This window comes from Diabrotica virgifera, chromosome 3 (genome assembly GCF_917563875.1).
Source record: "Diabrotica virgifera virgifera chromosome 3, PGI_DIABVI_V3a".
Classification (NCBI taxonomy): Eukaryota; Metazoa; Arthropoda; class Insecta; order Coleoptera; family Chrysomelidae; genus Diabrotica; species Diabrotica virgifera.
In genome coordinates this window covers 270,906,896-270,919,511 of record NC_065445.1, presented here as the reverse complement: position 1 = coordinate 270,919,511, position 12,616 = coordinate 270,906,896, and the positions used below count along the sequence as shown (strand labels likewise).

Below are 12,616 nucleotides of genomic sequence, written 5' to 3'. Positions count from 1 at the left end.
CTTCTAGTTATTCTAGTTGTCGATAGATGGCGCCATAATAAAAAAATAATTTTTTTTAATTAGATCATAATATTACAAATATAATCTGTTTAATTTATAAGACTATACAAATCAAAGAAAATACCATTTTATAAATGCAAGAAACACATTCGATTTGTTTTTATTCCAAATTGAAAATAAAATGTGACAACTGTTAGATTTAACTAAAATGTCATGTTAGAATAAATGTCATAAATGTGTATTATCACGGACTTACCCTTTTTCCTATCATTTGTTACGCACTGAAAAATGATCATGAAAAGGACAATACATTCAAACGCAAATGACAGTTCAGTGTTGTTGGTTGCGGTCAATTATGCTGTGAGCTGTGAAATAATCTATTTTAATGATTACACCTACACTATGATAATATTGTTGCTAATTAATATATTTCGACAAGTAATGAAAACCAACTGACATCATTAATTAGAATAAATAATTATAGATATTATTTTTATTTAGTAAACAAAAACAAAGAAAAATATCTCTGACAAGTAATGACATAAATGTGGCCATGATGAAAAGACACATTCTAATGTTTTGACAGCGCTTATACGTAAAAAATTTTGACCTACGCAATCTTGCTTTTGTAGTAAAAATACTATACATATCCTAATAGTAGCAATTTGTAATTTTAGAATTTAAGTAACCTTTAAGGAGACCTGTCGATGAACAGCAAAGTTTAGGATTCGAAACTTTTTGTTCAAGGTACAATAAACTGATTTTAAGTCTTGACTTTGGTGAAATGGACTTACATATGCAACCGATTTATCTTTTAAAAATATTTCCTTTATCTTTTTTCTCTATCAAAAACCAATATCAAATTTATGGTAAAAACAAAAAACGCACATAGAAGAAATTCGCAAGCTAATGTGAAGCAACTTACCTGGACGTTCTGTAACGGTAAGAAGACCGGTACGTCTCACTCTAGTTCCGGTGGAGGGAGCCGAGTGAAGAGTGTGTACATCTTCTGGATCCGCCATGGTGTGGCGCTTCGTGTTTCCTCTACTTTGCATATACCTTTAATAAAAAAATAGCGAAGTCATGAAATCATACAGATGTTAAAAAATGTTAAGAGTGATTCTACTTAATCATCAGATATTTTCATCGCAATTTTAGAATTTCTCTTTTAAGAGCCGGTTATGATCAATTTAAGTACTTTCAATGTTAGCAAAATAAGGCTTAAGAGAAACTGTTGAAGGCCCAGAACCTTTCTGGGGCATCACTAAAGATGCTACGATAAACGATGTTCAGAAATGGCTGATAAAGAATCACCAAAAGAAAATGGAGAACCAGTCAAGGGCAAATCCAGACTAAAACATAATCTAGAATATTGATAAAAAACTCTCGAACATTTTGATAAACCTCAATAAACGAGAGATCAAAACGGTCACTGAAATGGTGACTGGACATTGCCGTTTAAGAAATCACCTATACAAACTAGGTAAGGTGAACCATGGTGCAGAAAGTGAGAAAAGGAAGAAGAGACTGCCATACACATACTATGCCATTGCAGTGTGCTAGGTGATGTAAAGCAGGACTTCACTGGTCAAATGAGGTTTGAACCAGAAGAGATCCTAAAACTACTAATAAGAAAACTGTTGGCCTTCGTTGAGGCAACAGAACTTATTAGAGTTTAATGAGAAGAACAGGGTGTGGTACAAAGGTCTTATGTCCAAGTACTTTCAACTTGCTAGAGAATCCGCCATTGTGCCCCCATTTAGGTACAACAGAATCCATCTCACAAAAAGACCGCAGCATGCATCTCATGTTAGCAAGAGGGTCTTGCGCAGCGAGTGGAAGCAAAAGCCTGGAAAACCCAAGAAAATCCAGACCCCCTACCCACTCAAGGAATCCGTGTTAACATGAATGGTTAACGGAGTGAAACACCTCCTCCCGGGTGGTGAATCTTCTGGGACTCTAAATGCAGACAATCCGATACACCCCGATTTGGGTAAAGCAGGGCGCATGTGAGTTTTTTTTTGATATTCAGGAGGTATTTCTATCATATCCTGGCAGATACAATGCTCCAAATGATTTCTCTTGCACTTTCCTCTTTATAAATATAGCGTCGGTGCATAATCTTCTCGATCTAAAATCTTGATGTTCTTCTGCTTGTGTTCTGAAATTTTCAGAATATTTTAGAACTTGATGACAATGCAATGCTTAACAGCTTTTACGTGGATGCATTGACTTTTATTTGAAATTTTAAGCCATTTTCAATTTTATATGGTAAAATTAGCACATATTTTCTCAAAAGATGGCGCTACTAGTTTTTTCAATACATGGTTTTCTCAACAGATGGCGTTACTTTCTGTCATGTAAAATGCCCTATTCATTTTTCAATAATAAAAACGTGGTTCTTTTCATAAAAGTATAAATATTTTTAATATACATATACATTTATTAATCTGTAGTTCTCCGGGTCCGATTTGATCTCTTTTTGAAAAGATGTATTAATATGCTTGATCTCCATTCTTGTGGTATTCTGTTTTGTTATATTATTTTTTGAATTAGTTTTAATAGGTGTTTTATGTCCGCCATACTTTAGGAGTTCGTTCGGTAGTTTGTCCTCTCCTGGCGATTTTCTTTTTTTTTAATTTCCTTAATGCTTCCTTTACCTCTCTCTCCTCAGCGTTTATTTCTTTGTTTGTCGTCACTTCGGGTATTGGTGGTTCATTATGTTCACCTGTAACAAATAAAGATCGAAAGTAGTCTGTCCGTGCTTCCTTCTGAATGTTTCTCGTTTTTATTAGTTCTTTCATCTGTTTTTGTGCTCTAATAATTCTCCTGCAGGGATGCCTCTTATCACCCCTGCTTTTCAACGTTTACTCCGAAAGAATTTTCAGAAAAGCACTTTCTGAAAAACAAGAAGGAATACTTGTGAACGGTGATGTCATCAATAATTTGCAATATGCGGACGATACGGTACTCTTAGCTTCTACTCTAGAAGATCTGCAAACACTACTTGATAGTGTCGTTGAGAGTTGTAGGGAGGCAGGTCTGGATCTGAACATACGGAAAACCAAAATACTCGTAATAAGTAAACAACAGCATATAAAACCGTCTATATATGTAAATAATACCAACTGATAAAATCGTTTACCTTGGACAGCAATTAAATTGTAAAGCAGAAAGTCACGGCCAAATTAGATCTAGGATAGAGCAGGCTAGAGCCGCTTTTAGAAGGATGTCCAAGGTGTTATGTAACAGAGACCTAAAATTGGCATTGAGGATCCGCCTACTTCGCTGCTACGTGTTCTCGGTCTTAGTTTATGGTGTCGAGTCCTGGACTGTGAATAAAATCGATCTAAATCGCCTTGATGCTTTCGAAATGTGATGCTATAGAAGAATTTTAAAAGTTTCCTGGGTGGAGAAGATTCGAAACTCCACAATACTAGAACGTCTCAGCAAGACTACTGAGATCATAAAAAGCATCAAGCAGAGAAAGCTGGAGTATTTCGGACATGTAATGAGAGGTCCCAAATATAGGTTGCTACAAAATATCATGCAAGGATAAATAGCAGGCAAACGCAGTCCAGGACGAAGAAGAACCTCATGGTTGAAGAACTTGCGAGATTGGTATGGTGTTGATACAAGCATGCTATTTAGGGTGGCAGTGAATAAAATTAAGATAGCTTTGATGGTAACCAACGTTCTGAAAAGACATGGTACATGAAGAAGAAGAATAATTCTATATATTCCTCTTGTGTTTCTGTTTGGACTTTGCTCTTGCTAATGCAGTAGTTAATAATTTACATAATTATTGTTTCATACTTTTTTATATTTTGGTACTAATACGATGCTTTCGAGATATCGTAGATTTCAGTAAATATTAATAAGAACTGTACCGTTTTGCGGCTTTGGTACAATTTAAAAATCGTTGTTCATACCTAAATGGGTTCTAGTTCTCTGAAAAATCTTCGACTGCTTTTTGATTGACAGTCGAAGGATAATGGGATTAAAAAACTTTAATTGCAGAAAACTGCTTTACCTCGCTATTGCTTGTTCGTCTAAACCGTGTTGATTATGTTCTAAAGGTTGTGTACCAGTGCCGCTGCTACTTAAACTAGGATTTCCACTGGAACTAGTGGACATCATCGACAGTTGTTCGTGAGAACCGGGGGCTCCCCACGCCATATGAAGGTTCGCACCACCATCTGAAATCCCATTGTCAGAATACTAAGATAATGCATAAAATAGCAAGAGCATACCTGAGGCCCTTCGTCCGAATCCCCCCGCAGCGCTCAACACCACGGGAGGCTTCAATAAATGCGGATCTTTTCCTCCGAAGTAATGCGGGTTCTGTTGTGCCAAAGTAGTTAAATTGAGGGGAAGATTCGTGTTGGGAAGCAGTTTAGCACCGTTGGGATCCTGCTGAGGATGGGCCATGTAGTGGGTTTCCAACACCTGCAAAAAATAAATAAACATTTCTTCTATTCTATATTTGACTAACGCAGTTTTCACTTGTATGCGATTAAAATTCTACACTTTTCGTCACCTAAAGAAATTTTTAATGTATTGTAATACATTACCTGTTCGTGTGCCGGGTCTCCTGGTCCGACCGTATGTCGTCTGACAGTCAAATATTTATCACCTGAAGAATTGCAACTGCCATAACCCGTAGAAGTCGATGCCGTAGATGGAACAGCCATTGAATAGTTGTCGTCGTTGGTATCCATATCTACTTCACCGAACTGAAAAAGTAAACAATGAGAATGCTTTATTAAAAATACACATAGTTTCAAAAGTTATGCATCACCTAAAATTATGCTCATTTTCATAGTGTTTTTAGAGTCATTAGAGTTTTTCGTGACCAGATTAACGGATTCCGCTAATTCTTTTTTATTATATTAGATTTTTTTCTTTCGTATTTACAGTTAGGCAAAAGTTTACTTGAACTTTTTTTTTGGACTTATAGTCCATGTGGTGAGACCGCTCTCGTCTGAAAAAATTTCTGATTCGGTTTCTTTGTGAATTCCTATTCAAAAATGTCCCCTTTAGACAAATATGAAGGGTGCCAGGCATAATTTTTGGGCAGAAATTGTTTAAACAATTTTATTAAACAAATACAAAAATCACCTTTTTTGACCGGAAAAATGTTTTTTAGGTTTTTTGGGTCATTCTAAACAAGAAAGTTATCTAGTGATTTTTCTCAAAAATTGATAGTTTTCGAGTTATAGGCGATTTAAAATCTGAAAAATGCGAAATTGCGCATTTTCAAGGCTTCAAAACTCATATTTAGATTAGTATTTTTGAGGTTGCCAAGTACTTAAAGTGTAGTTTAAACATTCATTTTTAAGATTCTGCAGACTGATCGGGTCTAACTTCAATTTACACAGTTGTTATTTAATTGTTAATTATGCGTGTCCATCCGAATTTTTGCCGGTGCGGCGTGCACTATTTCCAAAAATCTCCTATTTTTCTCCGTAAAATATATTTTTTAGATTCTTTGGGACGTTCTAAATAAAATAGCTTTCTTATTATTTTTCTCAAAAGTTGATAGTTTTAAAGTTATAAGCGATTTAAAATCCGAAAATGCGTGTTTTCGTCTTTTTCAAATTTTAAAACGCTTATAACTTTAAAACTATTAACTTTTTCGAAAAATAACAAAAAACATATTTTATTTAGAATGTCCCAAAGAATCTAAAAAACATATTTTTAGGAGGAAAATTAGAGATTTTTGATATAGAGCGCGCCGCACCGGCAAAAAAATTGGATGAACACGTATAATGAACAATTCAAAAAACGGTGGTCTAAATTAAAGTTAGACTCGATAACTCTTCATAATCTTGAAAATTAATGTTTAAACTACAATTTAAGTACTTGGAAACCTCAAAAATACTAATTTAAATATGAGTTTTTAAGCCTTGAAAATGCGCATTTTCGCATTTTTCAGATGTTAAATCGCCTATAACTCGAAAACTATCAATTTCTTTGAAAAATCACAAGAAACCTTTCTTGTTTAGAATGGCCCAAAAAACCTAAAAAAAAATATCAAAAAAGGTGATCTTTTGTATTTGTTTAAAAAAATTGTTTAAACAATTTCTGCCCAAAAATTCCTCCCGGCATCCTTCAGATTTGTTTAACGGGGACATATTTGAATAGGAATCCTCAAAGAAACGGAATCAGAAATTTTTTCAGACGGGAGCGGTCTTACCATATATGAACTATTATGCAGGGTGGAAGAAAAGATGTGTTCCTATGTTAAGTTTGAAACACTTTTTAGGGAAGACAAGGTACAAGTGTGAGTATAGGTACATCGAAATCGTATTTTAGTCTTATCGCCGCCGCCTACGAAAAGTATAACTCCAAAAAATGCGGCGAAGAGTAGAACTTTCAATGAACGCCGCGAAAAATTTATTTTCGATTATATGATTGTGAAAATTATAATCCCTAATAAAGTGTTAGCGAAAAAATTTACTTTTTGAGGAGGATCAGCAAAAAACATTTCTGTTTGTGGGTCCACGAAAATTATAATACTAACAAGTTCTCAGAAATAATTGTTTTCGTCGGCAGAAACAGAAACAGAAGTAGAAAGGGAAATAATTATTTTCGTCGGCATCTATTATGAACTAAATCTTTTCGTTATAAATATTTTTGGAGTTATAATCTTCGCGGACACGCATATAAAAAAGAAATGTATCGCCAACACTTATCAGAGTTATTATTTTCACTGGAAATGTATTAGGAATCACATTAATCATAGGTACCAGCGTTATATTTTGTGAAAATTTTGTGTTTTGAATGTCCAATGTCCATGATGTCTGTAAAACAAAGAAAATAGACGGTTTTATTCTTTAACGTCTGCTACAACTGAAATAAAACTTCAAGACTCTCTGTAGTTTAGGGGCCAAACGAAAGACAAAAACAACTTTTTTTTTTGATATATATTTTAAATTATGTTGTGTTGTGATTTATAGCATTTTTTCGAATTTAAAATTTTATGCAAATTGCCAATAATCGAGACTGTTGTGTCTTTTGGTTTTTGTTTTGTCCATTTCATGTCCATTCTACGTGCCTCACACATATCCCGAATTTAAATTTATGCAACAAAACTTTGTAACCGAGTTACTTTTTGGCGAAACAAAGCAAACTTCATGGGCATTTAGTATGTAATCAAACTAAATTTACGAAGTTAGCACTCGCTTCCTGGCGCATTGTTTGCTAAATGAAAACGTTTCGTTCGAATTTGTTTAATCGACCGTACGACATGTGAGAAACGTACTTTTCAATTTGTCACGTTACATTATAATTTCGTATCACAAATAAACATTTTAACACGTTGAATTCTAGTCTATTATAATCTTTATGGTCATTTTGTTACATATGACTAATTTAATTTAGCTATATAGCATTAAAAATAAACAGTACACTTAAAACTTCGTTTTAGATTGCTAAAGAGACATAGATGAAACCCACTTTGGATTTAGGAATGCGCTGAGGCACTTTTTGGCTTAAATCTGGACCTCTGAGTAAGGATGGACGCAAGTTCGATCTTAGCTCGGCTCGTTTGACGAGCCTTCCAGCCTGACGAGCCTTAAAACCGAGCTTCGAGCCGAGCTGAATTCGAAACGAGCCGAGCAATTCTTAACGAGCTTGTCAATATTAAGCTAATACTTTTTCTAATTCATTTATTTCTGCTATGACTGTTACTTTTATTCCGGTAGGTGTGAGTTGACGGAATTAATTAGAAATAATAAAAATAGGTTAACAACGAACAGTAAAACATTTATTTATTTTGGTAACAAAAAGGTGTTGCTTAGTTAGATCTCGGAAAAGGGTCGGTCGTTAGCGAGTAGTGCCTCGGTTGCACGCTGTGAATAGACTTTTAAGAAAAGCCACAACCTATTATCGATGTTATGCCTTTCTACAATATGATCCGGAGAGGACAATAAATCACTCCGATCTGACGCATAAAAACAGACACACTTCTGCAGTTTTAAAGAGGAATGCATGTCCCAAAGTGAATTGTTGACATAATGGTCTGATATGGTAATTAATTTATGGGGGCTTCAGTTTGTTAAACTGACACTCCAAAAACATATGGCCAGGGGATGCATTCGTTTCGTAAAACCATGTCTTTCTTAGCGTCTGGTTTGTATATTAACGGTGACTTTATATGAGCCGTATTATTTCGTTTTGAGAAAAAATATTAAAATTAAAATTAGCAAAAATAGTAATTAAAGCTTGCCGCTATACTTTTGTTTGAGAATAAGTAATTCAGACCACAAATATGTATTTGTAGTATACATTGTGTCCGTAAATTACTAAGAATGTTACATTTTACATTTATTATAATGTTTTCGAGCTGAGCTCGGCTCGAACTCAACTTGCAGCTCGAAGTTCAAGCGGAACTTCTATCTCGAGCTTGGCTCGAAATTTCGAGCCGAGCTCAAGCTTGTCAAAAGCTCGGCTCGAGTCCATCTCTACCTCTGAAGTAAACTACACTATACCATTTCGAGCAACTGTGTTTAGTGTGTGTTTGCAACAAAGTTTAGAGTACTTATAATGTTATAAAAATCTGAAATATCCCATAATTCTTTGAAAGACAATATGACCATATTTTATAAATTGTATAATCCAACTAATAAAATAAGTGAATAAAAGGAACTTGTTCAAAACAACACCATGTCGACGTAATGAAGTTTATTGCCGAGGTCCCGAAATGTACTTCTCCAAAAATGCTCCGACCAATGTAAAGATATTTATGTGGTTTTCATCTATTACCAAAAAGCTTTCGATAGGGTAGCCTATTCTTTTTGAAGCATGTATTCAGTATTCTCGATTTTTTTAGTCAAGTGTCAAACCATCAGTTAATTAAAAAAAACTCATACAGAAGTAACAAGTTGTATACTGGTATAAAATGGTTTATTAAAAACTTCATAAAAAGTCGTGCAAAACGTTTTCGTTCTAATTCAGAACATCTTCAGTGCATTCTGCACAGTAGTTTGAAACTACCACACCAATTGGAATGGTAACATTATAATATATGGTTTACATTAAAGATTTAAATAAAATATGGTGAATACCAGTCGATGTTTAAGGATTAAAATAGTACATGCTTAAAGGGCAACATGCTTCCCTGCTCGAAAAACCTAGGTATTTGCCAACTAGTTGGTATGTGCCCATTGAACTGGCAAATACCTAGTTTTTCGAGCAGGGAAGCATGTTGTCCTTTAAGCATGTACTATTTTAAGGGCAACATGCTTCCCTGCTCGAAAAACCTAGGTATTTGCCAACTAGTTGGTATGTGCCCATTGAACTGGCAAATACCTAGTTTTTCGAGCAGGGAAGCATGTTGTCCTTTAAGCATGTACTATTTTAATCCTTAAACATCGACTGGTATTCACCATATATGAAGTTTTTAATAAACCATTTTATACCAGTATACAACTTGAAGTTTTTACTTCTGTATGAGCTTTTTAAACTATGGTATACAGCCAACTATTGGAATTTTTCCATTGATTTTACATCAGTTAATTTTTATCTATCCATCCTTTGCCTATTATCGTTTCACTAGTCCTTCTCGCATATTATTTATTCATTTTTCACCTTTTATTGCAACATTAGCCCAACCCAAATAATCACGCCCACATCTTTTCCGACTATGAGCAATGATGTCATCATATCGCAAATGTAAGCGATTTGACCTTTCCATCTTCGGTCATTCCTTGTTCCATCTAAGGATAATATCGTCCTGATCCTTCTTATTCAGCCTTTATGACCTCTTGTCCATCTGATCGTTATAAAATTACAAAGCGCATGGACACTCAGTAGCTCCGTATGTAAAGAATTAAATTTATAAAAAAAAATGTTACAATATTACTGCTTACCTTTTCCAATAGTTGGTTTTCCTGATCCCCAGCCAAATAAACCGCCGGTATAGTCGGCATGGAAACGAAAGGAGAACCGACTTCGTCGGGAGGGTTTTCCTTCGAGCACTTCAACCTCTCGCTGGACTCGTCCTCCATCTCTCGCAGACAGTTCTCGTTGAAGCTCTCTCGCCTGTAGTTGAACGGTTCTTGCATGTCTTGCTTCACGCCCAAACCGTCCGAACCTGCCGCGGTCAATTGGACCGCCAATCGATTTTCGTTGAAAGACTCACTCCTCTCGTTGATTTTTTGTAATTTGTTGTACATTTGATCATCTGCAATTATAGGTTTTAGATGTTTAAAGAGATATTTTTACATTGTACCTATACATATTTCATTATCACTTCCTCAGATCTCAACCCGGTTGTTTTGATGGTTAAAGTAAAACTAAAGACTGTAAAGAGCCCCAGCTTCAAGAAAATCATGGATACATGACAACTCATCAAGACTATATGTGGTAATTAAATTTAAAATAAACGAGAACTTAAAAAAAGTAAAAGAAGTTAAAGCGCAAACTATAACTAATTACCATAAACGAGGAAAATTCAACAGACCCTTTTGTCATTGGAAAAAAAACCCTCAAACCACTTTGAGGAGAAAAAAGAAAATCTTGGATGACAGTAGAAATTATTGAACTTGTGGAAGAACGAAGAAAACATAAGACCTGAATAAATTCAGGGGAAATAAAGAAACTCAGGGAAACATAAAAAAATCGAGATGCAAAAGACTGGTGACTCTCCGTCAGTGCAAGGAAATGGAAGATCAGGAGAAAAAGTATGCTAGCTTCAATTTACACAACAAATCACAGAAATGGCTGGTTCTAGAAATAGTACAAGAACGAACATCCTTAAAAATAATAAAGAGGTTATATGATTACTGACGTGAATAATAGATTGTGTCACTGGACCAATTACATCCAACAAATATTTAATGATAAAAGTATCAAAGAGAAGAACTTTCATTAGAAACCACAGGGTGGTTTCCATACCGGACCACCAATACTACGAGAAGAAGTCATATATTATGCCATTAAAAACACAAGATATCAAAGCTACCGGACCAAATGATGCGCCATCAAATTATTAAAATTCATTGATAAAGATGTTATTGATGTAATGGTTGAACTCTTTAATCTAATTTATCAGACTGCCACAACTCCCAGACAATGGCTGCAATCGACCTTTGTAGCAATTCCTAAAATTTCAAGTAAAAAACAACCTGCTCAGATAACAGAACAATTGCTTTAACGAGTCAGGCACTTACAACATTGTTGAAAATAATACACCCCAGAATTTATAAAACTCTTGAATATGAAGTTAGTGTCACACAATATTGCTTTATAAATGATATGGCCTAAAGATATGTATTTTTCGGCCTGAATGTGCTCGTCCAGAGATGCATACAGATCCGATCAGCAAAATATTATAAATACTTTGGATCTTCGAAATATTCAAAAGAATTTTACTTCCATGATTTCATAACGTCTTTGGACAAGTTATCAATAAGTGATAATAGACAAATAATAAAGTAAAAGGACTAAGTTTTTCAATCTAATAACACATAAAACAATATTAAAATATTATTCTACATCCCATCAGATTGAAAACAGCCTTCTCTGGTAGCAACCTCCGAGGCTTCTAAAAAATGCACAAAATACACATTGTATTCTTCTCTAGTAACAACCTCCGAGGCTTCTAAAAATACACATTGTATTTTTTAGAAGCCTCGGAAGTTGTTATCAGAGAAAGTTCCCACTGTTTTCAATCTGATGGGATGTAGAATGCTATTTTAATATTGTTTTACGTATTATTAGATTGAAAAACTTAGTCTTTTTCTTAGCAGATCTCGCTACGGCATCCCAGCCATTTCGTTCGTTGCAATTCGAGAGTGCACGCGTTGAAGTATGCGGGTTCAGTCAGAGAGAAGAGCATTTCTGTCTACTGACGATGGGCAAAAATGTCCCGAAACCGGTATAGACTCTTCCTGCACTCTCTGATTGAACTAGAATATAATGCTGCTGCGTTTTCAGGTTACAACGAAATTGAAAATGTGTATACATTTTTAATGTTTAAATAATAAAGTGATTAATAAACTCACCTGCATCGGCTTGGTCTTCTTTCCTTTGTTGGTTATCGACTCTTCTCTGTTCGAGAACCTTCGTCTGGAAATTCATCGTCCTTTGGTGTAGTTTGTCGAGTAAAAGGTTATAAATGGCGTAAATGTGGTCGAACGAGTTCGCCTTCAAACTTTGCACTATCATATTTTGATTTAGATTCGGTAATTGTAACATGTGGTCTATGACTGTTTTGTTTAATTGAAATTCCTTTTCTAGCACAACGTTTTCGATGAGAGGAGCATCGCTTAACCAACGATGTTTTAATATTTGCGGAACTGTCAGTCTTTTATCGGGATCTACTACCAACATGTGTCTTATTAAATGCTCACAATCTGCAAGAAGTGTAAAATAATTAGTAACTGCCACTACGCTATATAAAAAAAAAGAGTTAAAACGGTATAGTCGCCGGATCATATATTTTAGAACGTTTTAAATATGGTAGCATAAACTTGTACTACGACTGTGTTCGCGTGGTCTCCAATATACAATGTTTCTCATCCACCTGTCGTTGTTTTGCCGTGCCACGTGTCCTACCCAGTTCCATTTCATTTGCGCAATTCTTCTAATTCCATCTTCCAGCTTCGTC

The 12,616-nt window shown here is 35.0% G+C and overlaps 1 protein-coding gene across 2 annotated transcripts in view; it reads right to left on the bottom strand.

Moving 5' to 3' along the window:
* Nucleotides 1–12,616, bottom strand: part of LOC114325583 (serine/threonine-protein kinase SIK3-like) — a 122,847-nt gene that overhangs the window by 31,418 nt on the left and 78,813 nt on the right. For both annotated transcript variants that reach the window (XM_028273681.2, XM_028273684.2), the window contains exons 6-11: nucleotides 12,012–12,362; nucleotides 9,876–10,189; nucleotides 4,575–4,736; nucleotides 4,254–4,449; nucleotides 4,034–4,199; nucleotides 926–1,059 (exon numbers count right to left, since the gene is read on the bottom strand). In XM_028273681.2, the coding sequence (XP_028129482.2) occupies nucleotides 926–1,059; nucleotides 4,034–4,199; nucleotides 4,254–4,449; nucleotides 4,575–4,736; nucleotides 9,876–10,189; nucleotides 12,012–12,362 (1,323 nt within the window). The remainder of the gene's footprint in view (nucleotides 1–925; nucleotides 1,060–4,033; nucleotides 4,200–4,253; nucleotides 4,450–4,574; nucleotides 4,737–9,875; nucleotides 10,190–12,011; nucleotides 12,363–12,616) is intronic.